Source organism: Mesocricetus auratus, unplaced genomic scaffold (genome assembly GCF_017639785.1).
Source record: "Mesocricetus auratus isolate SY011 unplaced genomic scaffold, BCM_Maur_2.0 Super-Scaffold_100007, whole genome shotgun sequence".
Lineage (NCBI taxonomy): Eukaryota > Metazoa > Chordata > Mammalia > Rodentia > Cricetidae > Mesocricetus > Mesocricetus auratus.
In genome coordinates, this window is record NW_024429191.1 from 32,574,047 (window position 1) to 32,592,430 (window position 18,384).

The window sequence follows — 18,384 nt, forward strand, 5'->3', positions numbered from 1 at the left end:
GATTCTTCTGTACTGTTTCAAAGACAAAGATCAAATTCACTCTTCCCTAAAACATCTCTGCAGCTTCAGTCCTACCATGACTACAGCCATGTCCCTGGCTTTAACTTTATATTTTGGCCTGCTCTTCCATAAGTCTTCTCTAACGTCACCTTGAGAAGGCCACTCTCTGTGAACACCACAAACAGAAGTGACTGAGTTAGTGTCACTCCCCAGGCCTACAATGCAGAGAGAAGAGCACCATCAATAGCTCCCAAACTATCACAGTTAAAGACTGCCAGCCTTTATCAGCAAGAAATGTTCTTAAACATTCTCATTACTGGGTCTGGAGAGATGGCTCAGTAGTTAAAGAACACTGGTTGCTCTTCCAGGACGGGAGTTCAATTCTCAGTAACCACACATGAGAGTTCAAAACTATCTGTAATTCCAGTCCCGGGGGATCCAGTGCCCTCTTCTGGACTGAGAGCTCCAGGTACATACAATGTTTGACCTGGCAGTGGTAGTACACACCTTTAATCCCAGCACTGGGGTGGGTGGGTGGGTGTGAGGGGTGTGTGTGTGTGTGTATATATGAGGGGTGTGGGTGTGTGTGTGCAGGCAGATCTCTAGATCTTGACGAGTTCAAGGCCAGACTGGCCTATAAAGTGAGTGAGTTATGGGGCAGCCAAGGCTACACAGTGAAACCCTGTTGGGGGAGGGGGGAGGAACACGAGCAGGAGGGGGGATGACACACAGTGTTTCATTACCGCTTTATCAAAACAACACTGACACACACTGAACTGAAAATTCTCAATAGTTATCTGCAGAACCTTACCTTTATGCCTGTTAATCCAGTGGGCAACTGCACAACATCGTATGCAAGATTAGATTTTTCTGCTTCCACAAATGGATCAGAGAATGCACGACCATGAAATCTTTTAAAGCCTTGAACTGTATTCTTGGCATTGGAAATTATCTAGAAGAGAAAACAGCATAGAAAGACCATTCAGTTTTCAATTTTCAACAGCCTCAGATTAGTTAGAATCTTTTTTTTTTTTTTTCGAGGCAGGGTTTCTCTGTGGCTTTGGAGACTGTCCTGGAACTAGCTCTTGTAGACCAGGCTGGTCTCGAACTCAGAGATCCGCCTGCCTCTGACTCCCAAGTGCTGGGATTAAGGGTGTGCGCCACCACTGCCACCGCCACCACCACCCAGCTAGTTAGAATCCTTTTAATTCACGAAATTTCCTTTTAGAGCCAGGCTCAGTGGGACATGACTGCAATTCCAACATTTAAGGGCAAGAGCAAAAAGATCACCCACAAGCTCCAGGTCAACCAGGGTTACATATTGAGATACTATATTCAGAACACCACCACCACCACCACACACACGCAGGCAGATGTACACCAATAGGCCTTAAGGTATGCTTTAGCCTCAGTTGCCTAGCCTACTCTCATTCTCATGAGTACTTTCCCTTTGTTAATAAACTGTCCTAGCTGGGCGTTGGTGGCGCATGACTTTAATCCCAGCACTTGGGAGGCAGAGGCAGGAGGATCTCTGTGAGTTCAAGGCCAGCCTGATCTACAGAGCAAGTTCCAGGACAACCTCCAAAACAATACAGAGAAACCCTGTCTCGAGAAACCAAAAAAAAAAAAAAAAAGCAAACCAAAAAAAACTGTCTTATTACCATTTCTAACTCTGTATTCCTGGTAAAATTCTTTGCCCCGGGACACAAGAACATCGATACTTCACTAACCCTTCTAATACATCTTTCTAGAACAATCTTAAAAATGCTCAAATGCAAAAATGAGGTCACGATGATGTGGTGGAAAAGCCAGGAGATGTTGCACATGCCTTTAATCCTAACATTTGGGAGGTAGAGGCAGGTGCTGGGATTAAAGGCATGCGCCACCAACGCCCGGCTGAAATAGATTTGTCTTATGTCCAAATACTGAAATACTACATAAGGGTAACACTTTTAAGTGAGAAGACAAGTATCTGTGTAGTATGAGCTCACTCAACACTTAGATGCTTACAAAGAACAAAAGGATTATTCATTAAAACAGTAATGGTGAGTGTACACACAGCATGCACAAGGTCCTAGGTTTAATCCAAAAAAAATAAGTCATTTCTCTACATAATGGTTTAACCGGTGACCTCCACATTCCCTATACTTTTCTAGATCCATTTTCTAATTCCTCTAGAATAGACCATAACTAACAGGAAACTGGTGAACATTTTAACTTCCAGGATATGTGCTCCTACTCTCAGCCCAGGATGTAAAGAGCCTGCAGACAGGAAAAGCTCTCTACACAACTCCTCTCTATCTAGGACAAATCAGTGAGGTCTCCTAAGTCAGGCCTGGCCTGAAACGGAAACTCAGTATATCACAAACAACAATCAACACAGAACCAGGCAGCCAGCGTAATATAGTAACTATATTCAGTAGGGAAAGCAGTTTCAAACAAATAGACATTTATAAAACAACCATTTCTAAGTAAGGAGAAATTTGTTATCAAATACCTCCAAAATTATTTAGAACACTCTACAAATAAGACTATGCCACACTCAAGTAAAAACCAACTAAGACAGCACCACTTTTCTTTGAATAGAGTCTCTTCTCATTTATCCCAGGCTGGCCTTAAACTTGCTATATAGCCAATAACAAGCCTGACATAATAGTCCCCCTGCCTCCATGTACTATCTGGTTTCATATCAATTTGACACAAGCTAGAGTCTTCACAGAGGAAAGAGCCTCAATTGAGAAAATATGTTCATAAGATCCAGTGATCAACAGGGGAGGGTCCAGCCCATTTTAGGTGGTACCATCCCTGGCCTGGTGGTCCTGGATTCTAAAAGAAAGCAGTCTGAGCAAGCCATGTAGTCAGTAAGAGGCACTCCTCCACGGCCTCTGCATCAACTCCTGACTCAAGGTTCCTGCCCTGCTTGAGTTCCAGTCCTGACTTCCTTTGTCAAAGAACAGCGATGCAGAAGTGTAAGCCAAATAAACCATTTCCTCCATAATTTGTTTTTCGTCATGGTATGTAAGAAGATACATCACACAAGTTCTGGAATTACAAAACAAACCATGTCTGTTTTATGTAGGGCTACTGAACCTAGGCCTCAAGTACACTACGCAACTGAGATCCTTCCCCAGCCAAGAAACTTTTATTTTTGTGTGTACATAATAAAGTCAATGTCAGGTTTCTTCCTCTATTGTGTCCACCTCACTTTCTGAGAGAAGTACTTTAGCCAATAAGCCATTTTCCCAGCCCCAGCATCATCATCTTAGGCTCATTTTAGGTCCTGCATGATCCAAAAAGCTACGCATGCATTTGTTGTTCCAGACTGAACAGTAACAAGGTTAAATATGCAACTCCCTAATACACATCTCAGACATTGAGGGTAATGATTCTAGGGGGTTTTGTTGCTCTGGTGACTCAGAAATAAGCAAATATATCAAGATCCTGGTTGATAAAGAACATGGCAAGTCTTAATATGCCTCCTCAGGTCTAGTGTTCTTTCTTGTGGAACCTTTAACATGATGGAGATGAAAGGCCCAGCAGAATCGACTTCAAAAAGCATTCCAAGAGCCTGGTGGTGGTGGCACTGGCCTTTCATCCCAGCACTTGGGAGACAGAGGCAGGTGGATCTCTGAGTTGGAGGCCAGCCTGGTCTACAAAGCGAGTCCCAGGACAGCCAGGGCTGTTATACAGAGAAACCCTGTCTTGGGGGAAAAAAAGCATTTCAAACACCAAAGATTAACAATCCTTTGCTTTAAAAAGATCTGTGGATATAGACTATGCTGGCACACAGCAAATATATGACAAGCTGGGGCACAAGATCTTGAGTTTAGGCCTGCCTGAGCTACAAAGGGAGTTCTAAGGGAACCTGGAGCATGTAAGAAGACCCTATTAAAAAAAAAAGGAACAAAAATATCCAGGCAACAACATACAGTAGCAATTTTTGCATCAAACATATTTTATACATGTCAATTTCCATAAGAACATAAAAAGAGGGCTCTAGTGCTAAGCCATTTTAGAAGGGAAGACGGGCACTGTACCTGGCTTTTAGCTGCTGCTCCAACTGACCGATTCTTAGGACCAAAAGAAACACAAGCCCTAGAAGATAAAAACCAACATTCAGGAATCAGACTTTATCATAATACAGCTGAAACCCCAGCAAGCAAGATTTCTGAGTATCACCCAAAAGCCATATGTTTCTTGAATATTTTTTCTTTTTTTCTTTTGGTTTTTTACGAGACAGGGTTTCTCTGTATTGTTTTGGAGGCTGTCGGTCCAGCCTGGCCTCGAACTCACAGAGAAACCACCACCTGGCTGTTTCTTGAATTTTTAAAATTAAAATATAATTACATCACTTCCCCCTTCCAGTGTCCCCCACTTCCCTTAAATTTGTGTCATCTTTTTAATTATTGCTAAACACACACACACACACACACAACCTGAGTCCAGATAGTGTTAATAGTATATAATTTCAAGTGTAAGTCATATATTTTAACAGCACAAGATGTGTCTATGATTTTACTTTTGTTATTTTTGGTTTTTTTTTTTTTTTCAAGACAGGGTTTCTCTGTGGGAACACCAGACCTTGAGCAGAGACCCACTTCCCCTTCTGCCTGGGAGTAGGCAGCTGTAAGACAATGTTTACTAAAAACATGTTTACTAAAAACAATACAATGCCTGAGGGCATTAAGTTCCTGGAAAAGGCCTGCCCGCAGAAACCACCCTGAGCTCGACCTTGTCCAGAGACTAACCGCCTCTTCTGCCACGCCCAGATCAGTTTCTGGGGTCAGAGAGAACCAGCCAGGGTAGAGGAGAGAGCAGAAGCTTCTCTGGTGGGAGCCTTTCTTAGAAAGTTTTCTTGAACCTTTTTGGAGCCTGCTTAAAGTTTTCTTTACATCGTTGAACGAGTCTCTGTGTTGTCAATCCCCGACACCCTCCGCACGTTCTCGGACACAGGCCGCGCAGCAGACGCGACGTTTCTCTTTGGCTTTAGAGGCTGTCTTGGTACTAGTTCTTATAGACCAGGCTGGTCTCAAACTCACAGAGATCCGCCTGCCTCTGCCTCCCAAGTGCTGGCATTAAAGGCATGCACCACCAAAATGCCCTGCTGATTTCACCATTTCTATTACATAAAAACTGTCCACGAAACAGACTGAATCATGTCATTTAAAATTTAAAGACTGGGGGCTCGAGAGATGGCTCAGAGGTTAAGAGCACTGACTGTTCTTCCAGAGGTCCTGAGTTCAATTCCCAGCAACCACATGGTGGCTCACAACCATCTGTAACGAGATCTGGTGTCCTCTTCTGGCTTACAGACAGACATGGAGGCAGGATGTTGTATTCATAATAAATAAATAAATATTTTTTAAAAACTTTAAAGACTGTTGGATCATAGATCCGATTCCTAACCCGTCTAAAATACTAAAGAGAGGTAGATGGGACAAGACCAAAAACCCCAACTTTCCACATCTCATGTTCAAATTCCAATATAAAGCAATGCATTTCCATATCACTCTCAATCAGTCTTGTTTTTAACACAGCTTAATTTCAAAATGAATATAATCTACAAAAACTTAAAAACAACTCAGGACTGGAGAGCTCCGTGATTAAGAGCATTTCCTGCTCTTCCAGGACAGTCGTTCTGGTCCCAGCACATACACTGTGATTCACAACCACCTGTAACTCCATTTCCAAACAATCTGTTGCCCTTTTCTAACCCCAGAAGGTACCAGGTATGTAAGTGATGCACAGACAGACATGTGGACCTAACACTCGTACATATAAAATAAAAATAAACAACCTGGTCCTTTTCATGTGAACAAAAAATTATTTAGAACTAGGGCCCAGACTCAATAGTATACTGCCAAGAATCTTCATTCATCTCCACCTCTGAATACTTTCCCAAATCGTTGTACTTGTACATAAACCGGATTGAGCTACCTGCTTTTTTTGTTTGTTTTTGTTTCAAGACAGGGTTTCTCTGTGGCTTTGGAGGCTGTCCTGGAACTAGCTATTTGTAGACCAGGCTGGTCTCAAACTCACAGAGCTGCTACCTGCTTTTTTAAAAACTATTTCTATTTACACACACACCTCTGCATATTAGTGAGAACAGAGGGATGTCAGATCCCCTGGAGCTGGAGTTACTTACAGGCAGTTGTGAGCTGCCAGATGTCGGTGCTGGGAATTTAATGAACAGTGTGTACTCTTAACCACTGAGTTTTCATTCCAACCCCCTTCTGCTGCCTTTTTTATAAACCTGAAACAGAAACCTGCTTGTAGGCCTCAAAGAAAGCACTATTTTACGCTTAAAAAGTAGACTGCTAAGGAGCTGATACTTTTGCTATCTAGACTTGTGTTCTGAAACCCAACACCCCTATAAACCAGGTCATATTCTCTTCATATCATTTCCCTTTCCAGTTAACTGGCTTTCCTTTTCCTGCTTTTATAAGTGACTTTATTGATTGCTGCTTGCTTTGTGTATTATACCCTTTACTCTCAGAAATGTACTCTCTTACCATTTATCAGGGAGGAAAAAGTGTGAAATGGTAATTAGTAAGTTGACATTCATCTAGGATCTGAAAGTGATGGACTCAGAACTCTAGATCATGCCTCTGTAAATCCAGCTTTGACCCTCTCTATCCTCCTGAACACTTTCAATTCAGAGTAAAAATTAAGAGTCCTAAAGGGGCCACCGAGCATGACAACCTGAGTTTTATCTCCAGGACCCACAATGTAGAAGAGAACTGATTGACTCAAGATGTCCTCTAAAGCCCCCTCATATCTGCACATACACAAAAATAAACACATTAAAAAATCAGGGAGGGAGGCCTACAGGGTTTCTCATAGTAGCCTCAGCTGACCTGGAATTCACTCTGCAGACAAGGTTGGCCTCAAACTCAGAGATCCACCTGCCTCTGGCTCCCTCTACTGGGATTAAAGGCATATACCAACACCCAGCCAAATCCCTGTAAGTCCTTCTTCAAGAGTTACAAGACTCTATACACTATGCTGTCCCATGACGAAGATACAGCCTAAGATCTCATGAACTTCTAGACCCTGAGTTCTTGGTTAAGGCCTAAATAGAAGTAGTCCCTTTAAAAAAAAAAAAAGGTGCCAAGCTCAAAAATAGCTACCAGTGATTTAAAAAAAATTTACTAAGTACCATTTAAATGGTGCTATCACAGGCCACACTGCCCTTTAAAAATAGCTCACAAACTTATCCCACTAATCACAATCCAAAAAGGTTGCCTCCACTAACCCTTGGCAATCTTTCAGCTTTCTACAAATCACCATATCTTCATGTTTCCCACAGCCCTTTGTTCAAATTCTAACCTCAAAAGTGTTAAGTCATAAGGGTAGAGGAAGGCAAGTGTGACCAGAATATTATATACCTGTATGAATTACCAAGGAATAAATTAGCTGAGGTGACATGAGGTCTTGGGTCCAAGTTATGGTGGGAGGGAGAAGGACCAGTAACCATTTAATTGAAGGTACACTGGCAATGCTTTAAGCATGTATGGGCAGCATTAGTCTCTGTGGTTTATGAGGGTGGGAGGTAAAGTTGGGGTAGGAGAATATGGGGAACAGGTGCCCGGGCAGAGTAAGGAGGCAGGGGCAATTACCTTCAAAATACACTGTATATACACATAAAATTCTCAAAGAACAAATAGTTTTTTAAAGAATAAGTTGGACCGATAGCCTCCAAACAATACAGAGAAACCCTGTTTCGAAAAACAAAAAAAAAAAAAAAAAAAGAATAAGTTGATTTTTAAGTACTACTATGTCTAAAAAAGGACGTTCCCACTAAACAGCCAATGGCGTGAGGGGGTCAAGACATGATTTTGATGTAGTCCTAGCTATCCCAGAACTCACTCTGTAGACCAGGGTGACCTCCAGAGATCCAACTGTCTCTGCCTCCAGAATGCTGGAATTGAGGGTGTGAGCCCACCACCACCCAGCATAATTTTTTATTCTACTCAGTAACTCTGAAGCAGTACAGCTTCTGTTACCCTCCACACAAAACCAACTGCCGGCAAACATATTTCACACTCCTGCATATGGAGGAACCTAAAGCCTCTTGCTATTACAAGCCAACCTCTACAACCATGCAGTTACCCCAATACAATCTGTATAAAGCCTCCCAATCTTCCCAGTTTTAAAAACTACTTTTGCCACCTACAATATACTGAACCTTCAGCTGTCACCTGGAATACCTGCTTAGTAAAAATGTCCCAATTCATTTCACACTCGCAAATCAAGTAAATTCATCATTACCTCTTTTTTTGCTTGCTTGTTTTTTGTTGTTGTTGTTTTGTTTTTCAAGACAGAGTCTCTGTATTGTTTTGGTTGGAGGCTGTCCTGGAACTCACTCTGTAGACCAGACTGGCCTCGAACTCACAGAGATCCACCTGCCTCTGCCTTCCGAGTGCTGGGATTAAAGGTGTGTGCCACCAACACCTGGCCATCATTACCTCTTAACCTAGAGGACTTGACTTAATTTATACTTAATAATGACAAACCCAACTTTGACTTTTAATCTGTCTGCTTTCTGCCCTAAGACTATTTTACAACTTGTAAGTCACAATTCATAAGTGAATCTAAAAATCAAGTTAGGTTATTAACTGCAACACATAAGCAGGCGTACACACGTGTAGAACATGCATAAATATACAAGAAGCTTACTATCAATTCGGATGTGTCTACCGTGTCTCAATGCAAAGCCTTAACAAGCCAAGCATGGAAGCACCCTTCCCTTACTCCAGAGTACTTAATCTAAGTACTCTGGAGTAAGGGAAGGTGGATGTCTGGTCTGCGAGTTCAAGGCCAGTGAAGTTTAAGTCACAACAAATCCCGACTTATCATAGAGTTACAGGTACATGCTTTCCAACAATGCAGCCTCCAGTCACAGGAGACTATTTGAATTTTATTTATTTAACTTTAAGTAATATGTAAAACTCAGTTCTTCAGACCCCACCACCCACATTTCAAGAATTCAATGCCTGCGTGTGGTCTGTGGCTACTGTTCTGAACAATTTGATACAGAACACTTCGGTTAACATGGAGTGTTCTTTTTTTTAATTAACTTTATTATTTTATTTATGTGAGTGTTTTGCCTGGATGTACATCTGTGCCCCACCAATGTACCTGGTGCTCTCAGAAGCCAGCACTGGATCCCTGGAATACTGTTTACACATTAAAATTTCCTTGAAGTGGGTTCATGATTCTTTTAAAATCAACATCTGCCTTAATAGTACTAAGGTTAACATATACCTCCTCCAAGAGCAAAAAAGAATGTCTTTCACACAGGATGAAAGGTCAGCTGGGTAAATGGGCTTGCTACCAAATCCAAGTGCAACCCCAGCACCACAGAGTAGAAGAAAATTGGTGCCACACGTCATCCTCCACATGCTTGCTAACACACACACAGTATAAATAAATATAAGTTTTAGGGTTTTTTTGAGTGGTTAGGGATTTTGCTGTTGAGACAGGTCAAACCATGCAGCTTGATATCAATCAAGCTAATTTCAAACACAGATCCACCTGCCTCTGGCCCCTAAGTGCTAAAGGTGTATGCCACCAAACCTCGCCAATTAAATTTTTAGTGTTTTTCTTTCTCCTTCCTTTTTTTGGAGGCACGGTTTTTCTGTATAGTCCTGACTGTCCTGGAACTCACTCCATAGACCAGCCTGGCCTTGAACTCACAAAGATCCACCGGCCTCTGCCTCCCAAGTGCTGGGATTGAAAGCCACTACTACCCAGCACAATTTTAGAATTTTTAAAAATACCTTTCACACCTTGATTATTCAATCTTTTTTTGATATATGCAGACATAGAGTGAGAACAGTACTCACCATCTTAAAAACATGTCACTAATGGAAACATCCCTCTTGGCCACATGATACATTAATTAACCCCCAAGTCTAAACTCCTGTCTGTGAGCAACTGTACCAGATGGAATCCTAACACAATATTCCATCAACTCTCATGCTCTAGAAGTTCTACGCCAACACCAGGAACTGAGACACGCAGCAATTCCATTCTGCTATCAATATAGGTAATTTAAACAAGCATGAACAAGTTACAGAAGCCCTACAAACCAGACACTATGGGCTTCTCTCTAGCTGGGTAACTCTGCTGCTTATCTGAAATGCAATGTACTTATTTGATATGGGGAAAATTAAGCCATCTATCTCACTGCATTGCCAAAGATTAAACCTGAATTTGATTATCAACTTCTAAAGGGTTCATGTCACAGACTGGTAAATACAATTCCAGCTATTACAGATTCAAAAGTCATAGACTAGGTTTCATAAAAAGTATACATAATTGCTTGGTGGTGGTGGCACATGCCTTTAATCCAAGCACTTGGGAGACAGAAGTAGGCAGATCTCTGTGAGTTCCAGGCCAGCCTGGTCTACAGAGCAAATTCCAGGACAGCCAGAGCTACAGCTCTGAAAACTGACATTCCAAGTTGTCCACTAAAATCTAAACACCCAACTTTCTTAAAAATTATTTGCACTTGCCTCCAAAACAATAGAGAAACCCTGTCTCGTAAAAACCAAAAAATTTTTATTTGCACTTGATCATTGTAATTCTGTAAATGAAAAACTCATTTAAGACAAGTTCTTATAAACAGTAAACTGCAACCCCAGAATTCAAAACTAGGGCTTTTAGACTCCAGGCAGCAAGCATGCACCCTTATTTTATATGCAAGGGTGTTTTGTTTACACCTTATGTCTGTGCAACTCCACTACACCAAGTCACCCCTACACAAACCCCCAGGAACACTCACAATTACACCATTTTCCTCCATTCCAAACTGCCATTACAGGAAACTAAATTTAAGCTCAAGACCCTCTGTTCTAAACTGTAAATCCTATAAACAAAAACTATAGCTATTCTAGAAGGGTAAGACATACTACTGGTCAAATACTTGTTCAACAGGTGAAAATAAATAATTAGCTAGCTACCTGGGAGTTGGAGAGATGGCTCAGGGGCTAAGGGGTGCTCTTTCTAAGGAATGGAGTTCAATTCCCAGCATCTGCATGGCAGCCCACAACTGTCTGTAGCTCCAGTGCCAGAGTATCTGGCACCCTCAGACATACATGCAGATACAACATTAATGCACATAAAAATAAATTTTAAAGATGAAGAGCTACCGTTGCAGAGATCCTTAAACAAAGGTATTGGAATGCACAGAAAACTTGGTAGCACATTAAAGAAATGTTACTTTTATTTATTTTCTTCAACACACAAGTCTCTTCAACTGGCCTGGTAATGGATACTCCCTTAAAGAGCACTCTCTGGTTACTGTCTTAGCCTTAACTCAGAAAATGAGAAAACATCAATATCAAACAGACCAAGCCACACAACTCAGACTTTAAGATCTGCAGTTTCCAAACTGAGTGTAGTGGCACACTCCTTCAATCCCAGCACTCTGGGAGGACAGCCTAGTCTACACAGCTGAGTTCCAGGACAGCCGGGGTTATGTAGAAAGACCCTGTCTCAAAATACAAATAAAAAAAAGATTGCAGTTCCTAAATTAATTCTTAGTAAGCAATATACATTTAAATAAAAGGAGTAGGGCCAGCAAGATAGCTCACCAGGTAGATAATTACTGTCAAACCTGAGGACTACACTCAATAACCACATGAAGAACCAACTCCCACAGGCTGTCTTCCAACCTCCAAAGTCCACGTATACAGACAGACAGACAGACAGACAGACAGACAGACAGAAGTTAAGGGAGTCTGGAGCAATGACTCTGCAACTGAGAGCACTTGCTGCTCTTGCAGAGGACCCAGGTCTGGTTCCCAGCACCCACACAGCAGCTCAGAACTGTTTCTAACTCCAGTTCCAGGGAACCAGAAGGGCACTGCACTATGGTGCACAGACATAAGCAGGCAAAACACCTATACACATTAAAAATATATAAAATGTTTTTAAGAATAGTGCAAACGTCCAGATTTCATTTTAGTGTCATTATAACATAGTTACAGAACATTAATCAAAAATACCAAAGTAAAGTATAACAACAGCTCATGCTTGTATCAGTGCTCAGGAAGCTGAGGCAGAAGGATCATGAATTTGAGGTCAGGCTGCCTGGACAACACAGCAAGAACCTGTCTCCAATGAGAAAGGGAAATACAAAAGAACAGCCTACTGGCAAATAATCTGGTACTATACTACCATTCTACACATCAAGTCAAGAAAAAGACAAGCCAGGCACACTAGCGCATACCTGTAATCCCTGCACTCAGCAAGTGGAAGCAGTAAAAATCAAAAATTCAAGGAACTCAAGGTCATTCTTGGCTACATACACAGTTCAATACCTGAGTAACATTGTGGCAGAGGGAACTAACTCCTCCAAGTTGTCCTCTGACCTCTACATGCAAGCCAAAGCATGTGAGCTCACACCAAACCTCTGACTTAGCCAGCCAGTATTGGCTCATATCTTTAATCCCAGCACTTGAGAGGCAGAAGCAGGTAGATCTCAAGTGAGATCTACAAAGTGAGTTTCAGGACAGACAGAACTGTTTACAGAGAATAAAATTAATTAAATAATCTTCAGACTTACTGGAGACATTCATTTCTCCCTAGCTTTCTTGGGTTTTTTTGTTTGTTTCGGTTTGGTTTTGATTTTTTCAGTTTTTCAAGACAGGGTTTCTCTGTATTATTTTGGAGGCTGTCCTGGAACTCACTCTATAGACCAGGCTGGCCTCGAACTCAGAGTACTGGGATTAAAACACCCGGCTCTCCCTGACTTTCTGTAGCCATGACCATCCTGGAACACGCTCTGTAGACCAGGTTAGCCTCAAACTCAAGAGATCTTCCAATCAGTTTTAAAAGCTGGATCACTTTCCACTGCGCCTACATGAAAAAGTTTAATAATGCCCCAAGCCTGGACCATCATCCCGTCCCATCTACTGGAATAGCTCCTCAAGCCTACCATGGTCTCCATGTAAACCCCTACCCACCATCCAGGTCACAAATGACATTTTGGGAGCACCCTCCAACTCCAGTCCACAACCAGTTATGTCTGTTACTCTCATCGTATTCTGTACTTTTCCACCTTGTTCTTCACCAGTAGTAACTGTACACTCTTGCTTAGCATGTGACTTTTTCCATTACCATGCCCATGATGGCAAGATTGGGTATTTTGTTCATCACAGTATCTCCAGAGCTTAACACATAACCACCATAGTCACATTATGTATCTAACAGAGGAGAAAATGCAAAGATCTGGCTACTCCCCTGGCTCAAGTAAAACCCAACCTGAAATGAAGTACATACATAAAGTACATACATAAAGCTTCACCTGCCTTTGCAGGGTCAGTTCAAGTGGGAGTTGGACCAAAAATGACATACATCTGTCAGACAGACAGACCACTGGGACTTTATGCTTCCACATTCAAGAGTCTGGATACTTATAGGATCTAAATCCATTCTTCACAACCTGAAGAAAAGGAACTGAACTTTCTGCTCCCATTGTTAGGCCAAGTCTTCAACACAGAAATCTTAGTCAAATGCATAATAGAGTACTTAAATGAAGCCAGGCACAGTGGTGTACACCTAGGAGAATCGGAAGTTCTGCAGTTCCTTCAAAGTCAGCCTGAGTAACACCGAGGCCTCACAAAGAAACTACAGCTGGGTGTGGTAGTGCATGTACACCTTTAATCCCAGCACTTGGGAGGCAGAGGAAGGTGGAGTGCTGTTGAGTTTGAGGCCAGTCTGGGCCACATAGTGAGTTCCAGGACAGCCAGAGCTATGTAGACCGACCCTGGGGGTGAGGGGAGATGGGGAAGGAAGGGAGAAAAGGAAAGAAATTGCCTATGTGGCGATGAAGGAAAATCTATGGGAAACATAAATGGGTCTGTGTTACCTTACCACAATCACGTGGTCTATATACCTATTCCATCAGGAAAACTAGTTTCAAGTAATTAAACTCATGACAAAACTTGGGCCGTAGCTGTTATCTAGGAGGTAACAGGTTAAGGCAACCTAAAGGAGAGATAAAGCAGTGCTTCCCAAGCATCAGGCTGCTCAGGTCATGTCTCTCCTCCCCACCTGAAGTCTATTTAATTCTAGGCAGGAGGAGGACCAAGAAGCAAGATTCTTCAGCCTGTTTTCCCCGGAATTTCCTTGGGAACATTACTTTTAGAGATAAAGTGAGAGCTCAGAGAAAGCATTATCTAATAGGAAATTAATGCTAAATAAAACGCCTAGAAGCAAAATTTTAATACTTTCCAAAAAGTAGTCCATGATATACCTCTGTAGAAAACACAAATCAGAATACCTAGTTTAAAAATGGCAAATGGGGTCAGGTGGTGGTGGCGCACACCTTTGATCCCAGCACTCAGCACTCTGGGAGGCAGATCTCCAGGCCATCCTGTCTATAGAGTGAGCTCCAAGACAACCAGGGCTACACAGAGAAACCCTGCCTCCAAAAAAAAAAAAAAAAAAAAAAAAAAAAAAAAGACAAATGAGAAACAGAGCTTGACAGGTAATGGGGGAAGTGAGCAAAATGTTCAAAACTGATTTTGATAATGGTCCCAGAGCTTTGTGGCACTAAGAACTTGAGGACCGAGCAGTAATAGCTTAGTTGGTAGAGTGCTTAATAAGTATGCATTAAGCCCTGGGTTCGATCTCCAAGTGGGTGTTACTATATAGCTGCACACGTGGGAGGTGTCAGACACGAAATGATCTGAGGACAGCCGGACTACAAGAAACCCACCACAGTAGACTGATTAAGAACGCGAGATGGAACAATGAACCCAGAAATAACAGCTTCTTCAAAAGTTTGTCTAAATGGAATTCAGTAAACTAAGAAAGTTAACTTTTTAACACACCTGTAATCCCGGATATTGGGAAATAGAGGCAGGATTAACAAATTTGAGGTCATCCTGGGCTACATAGGGGAATTTGTCCTTTAAGGAAAAGAAAAAAAAAGCTATCTAAATATATTGAAAAGGTAGGCTCCCTTTTACTCCAACAAAAAAAAAAGGCCTGGATGAGTCATCTTTCTGGAGATTTGTCTACACTGGTCCCATAACTTCATGTAAGTTCTAGAAGTCAAAGTGAGCCCTTGAGTCATGCATTAACAATTGTGGCCAGCAACCGGCTGGAATCCATTAGCATGTGCAATGCTAACAAGGACGAGGTGAGTAGTCTGCGCAAATAATGACCCAAAATAACTCGATATTCAGAAACGACTGGGAAAAGGGGGTTGAAACGCTATCAATAAACACATCAAATTTTATTAAATCTCTTGTGTATACTGGCCACCCCAAGGCCGAGCTGCCGGGAACAGGGGTCTGAGCTCCGGGTGCTGAGACTCCACATCTTCCGGGCGCCTCCCCGCCCCCACTCACGTGGGACTCGGGCCGCTTCTCAGTCCGGAGGCCACAATCTACTTTTATTAAGCGCTTTCTGTGTGCAGAGTTCCCACCTCTGTCAGGCTCAACAAAGCTCAACAATGCCCCGGACCCTAGTTTCAGGTGCACCCCCCAAAGAGAGAGGGCGGCCCATCCTACGGTCACAGGCCTGTTCCCTTTCAGTTCCTACTCGTGCCCTCCGCCGATCAGAGTACCGGCTTAAAGCCTTCGTTTGGCCTGCAGGAGAGGCCTCGCGCCTAGCGCAGGCCCAGACTCCGAGGCAGGTGGCAGCCACGGGCGACCCGGCAATCGGCAGGGATCTCCTGCGGACCCTTAACTGGAAAGTGAGGCGACCCCGCCGGCCAGGCCCACACTTACGGCGTGCAGCGGTCGCTATACTCATTAGCGATCGTCTCGATGCCGCCTGCGCGAGCCACAGCAACATAGCAGCTCTGAAAGCCCAGGTCTATGCCCACCACCGACATGGCGCCGGCTACTGCTCGGGCTCGGGCCCAGGGCCGGCCGCCGACACAGCACACGGACCCCGGCGGGGTTGGCGCGTGGAAAGGGCGAGCCGCGTGGGCTGACGGGGCACCGCGGATAGGCGGGCGAAGCCGGGCGACCGTCCACGAGGACGCTTGGGTCCTTGAAGAAGACGAGCCTCCTTCACTCAAGCCGGCTCCGGCTCCGCGGCAGCAGAGGAGGCGCCGGTAGCGGGGGCGGAGAAGATCTCGAAGGCTCTCGTTGCAACAGGAGCAGAGCTGCAGCGCGAGAACTGCGCGGGAACGGAATGCTCTCGCGAGAACCAGGCTCCGACGATTTTCCTCCTGAGGCTCCTCCCACGTAGGCGTCGGGATTGCGTCACGTCCTGGCACAGGAACCTGGGGAGGAAGTGAGAGGACGAAAGCCGTCGTACGTGACGTTGCCAACTGAGCCTGCGTAGAGAAGCCCCCGCAGCCTCAGTGAGCTGTAGCGCGCCTACCTTCCAGAAGTAGGCGAGTGGGAGAGAGACTAGAGAGCTGCGTTGGGCCCACTTCCGCTGTGTCTCGTCATCGCGGAGGAACTTCCGGCGGCGCCTTCGCTGGCCCGTCGCGGTTTTAAAGAGGCCCCGCAGTGAATGCGAGCTGATCCTCCAGTTTCTGAGGGTTGTTTCAGTTGGCCTTACGTGAAGCTTAGTGAGTGTAAGAGACGAGCGCTAACCGAGACAGAGTAATCCACCCTTCCAGCCTGCTTTTAACCACTCACGTCCTTAGGTCAGATGGCGGCCGGTTCAGTCATATTTCTGAGCTGGAAACAAGAGCTCTGTGGACTAGGTCGGCTAAGATCAGTGGCACATTCACGTGACGCTAATACGTTTATATAGCACATGTTGGGGCGGGAGGGTGCCAAAAATCTCATGCAGGCCAGCCTACAAGGATGACCTTGAAATTCTGATGTGCTTGTCTCTACCTCCCTAGTTTTGAGATTACAGGCATGCCCCTCCATACCTGGTTTAAGCTAAAGAATCCTAAACTATTGTGACCCCCCAGTTTAACCAAGGAGTTACTTAGAGAGACAACCATTTCTGATAACCAGCCCACAACACAGGGGTAGAATTCTTGCATAAGGCCTTGGATTAGATCCACACCAACAAAAAATTGCAAGAATTTTGAAGTTTCACCTATCTGTGACATTTTGTTTAAAAAAAAAAAAGGAGGGGCGGTGGTGGCGCACCCCTTTAATCCCAACACTCAGGAGGTGGAGGCAGGTGGATCTCTATGAGTTTGAGGCCATCCTGGTCTATAGAATGAGTTCCAGGACAACCAAAACTGTTACTCACAGAAACCCTGTCCGGGGGAGGGGTACTTGCTATGAAACCATAAAGACGAGTTTGAATCCCACCACCCACAAGCTAGACACTCTCTCATCCACGTCTGTACCAGAACCTAGCAGACCAGAGACAGGTTAACCAGAGGGGCTCCCTGCCTACCAGCCTAGCGCAAAGAGCTAGAGCTCCAGGTTCAGAGAGAGACCCTGCCTCCAAGAACTCTATCAGAGAGTAACAGAAAACACCTGTGTTCTCCTCGAGCCTCTGTTCAGCACGGGGTCATCCTCATGCAGCATTTTCACACAGGCACGCACACTCACACACCCTGGATTATCCCTATCAGGAGGGAAGCTAAGCAAAGGGATGCCGGTAAAAGACGATGAGTGAAGAGTGAAAGCCCCTGAGAAACTCCACACAGGAAGAGTAGACATCAGCGGGTAGTTAGGAACAAGGTAGCCTCCAGACCATGTCAGAACTCCTGGCATGGATGCCAACATAGTAAAGACTCCACCAAAATTTATGATCTTGGGAAAGCAAAAAATAGGTCTGCAGATTAAACCTCCCCACCTAAAAGTCCCCTTTGCTGCCCTATGAAATCCCAAGTCCCCAGAGCCCTGACACAGTCTCCACTCCTAAGAAGAGAATGCTGTCCTTTAGTTCTGATTAAAGTATGATTTTGATCCTGGAAGAAGTTGGACTACCCTTTTATTTCCACAACACCTAAACCAGTCCTGATCTAACAAAAACAGGCTATATGCACAAAATGGCGGAGACAAGGAAGATTTTCCACACAAAAAAAAGGCTATGGTAAAAAGTAGAAATGGATATTTGGTATGGTTTGAAGACTACAGTAAGAATTTGTTTTAAATTCCATTTACCTATCTATGTGTGTATGTGCCATGGTAGGAATGTAGAGATCAGAGGACAACTTGGGGTGCATGGTTCTCTCCTTCCACTATGGGTTCCTGGCATTGAACTCAGGTCATCAGGCTTGGCAAGTGCCTTTACCTGCTTAGTCCCCATCTCTTACACTGCAGAGCCTCCAGCTAGTTTTGTATTGCTAGAAGACAGATCCAAGTAAGAGTAATCACTCAAAAACAAATGTCCAAGAAAGTTAAGTGCATTACTTCGTCTCTTTGAAGGAGGAGTCTTTCTGAATTTATTGCTGCCTCTGGAGGCATTTCATTCCCTAGTAGCCAAAATACT

General features: G+C 43.8%; 1 protein-coding gene across 1 annotated transcript in view; it reads right to left on the bottom strand.

Annotated features, from left to right (window-relative positions):
- Positions 1–16,507, bottom strand: part of Hspa4 (heat shock protein family A (Hsp70) member 4) — a 41,485-nt gene extending 24,978 nt beyond the window's left edge. The window contains exons 1-4 of the mRNA XM_040748612.1: positions 16,354–16,507; positions 15,750–16,252; positions 4,038–4,095; positions 812–952 (exon numbers count right to left, since the gene is read on the bottom strand). Of these exons, the coding sequence (XP_040604546.1) occupies positions 812–952; positions 4,038–4,095; positions 15,750–15,856 (306 nt within the window). The 5' untranslated portion in view covers positions 15,857–16,252; positions 16,354–16,507. The remainder of the gene's footprint in view (positions 1–811; positions 953–4,037; positions 4,096–15,749; positions 16,253–16,353) is intronic.
- Positions 16,508–18,384: the final 1,877 nt, after the last annotated feature.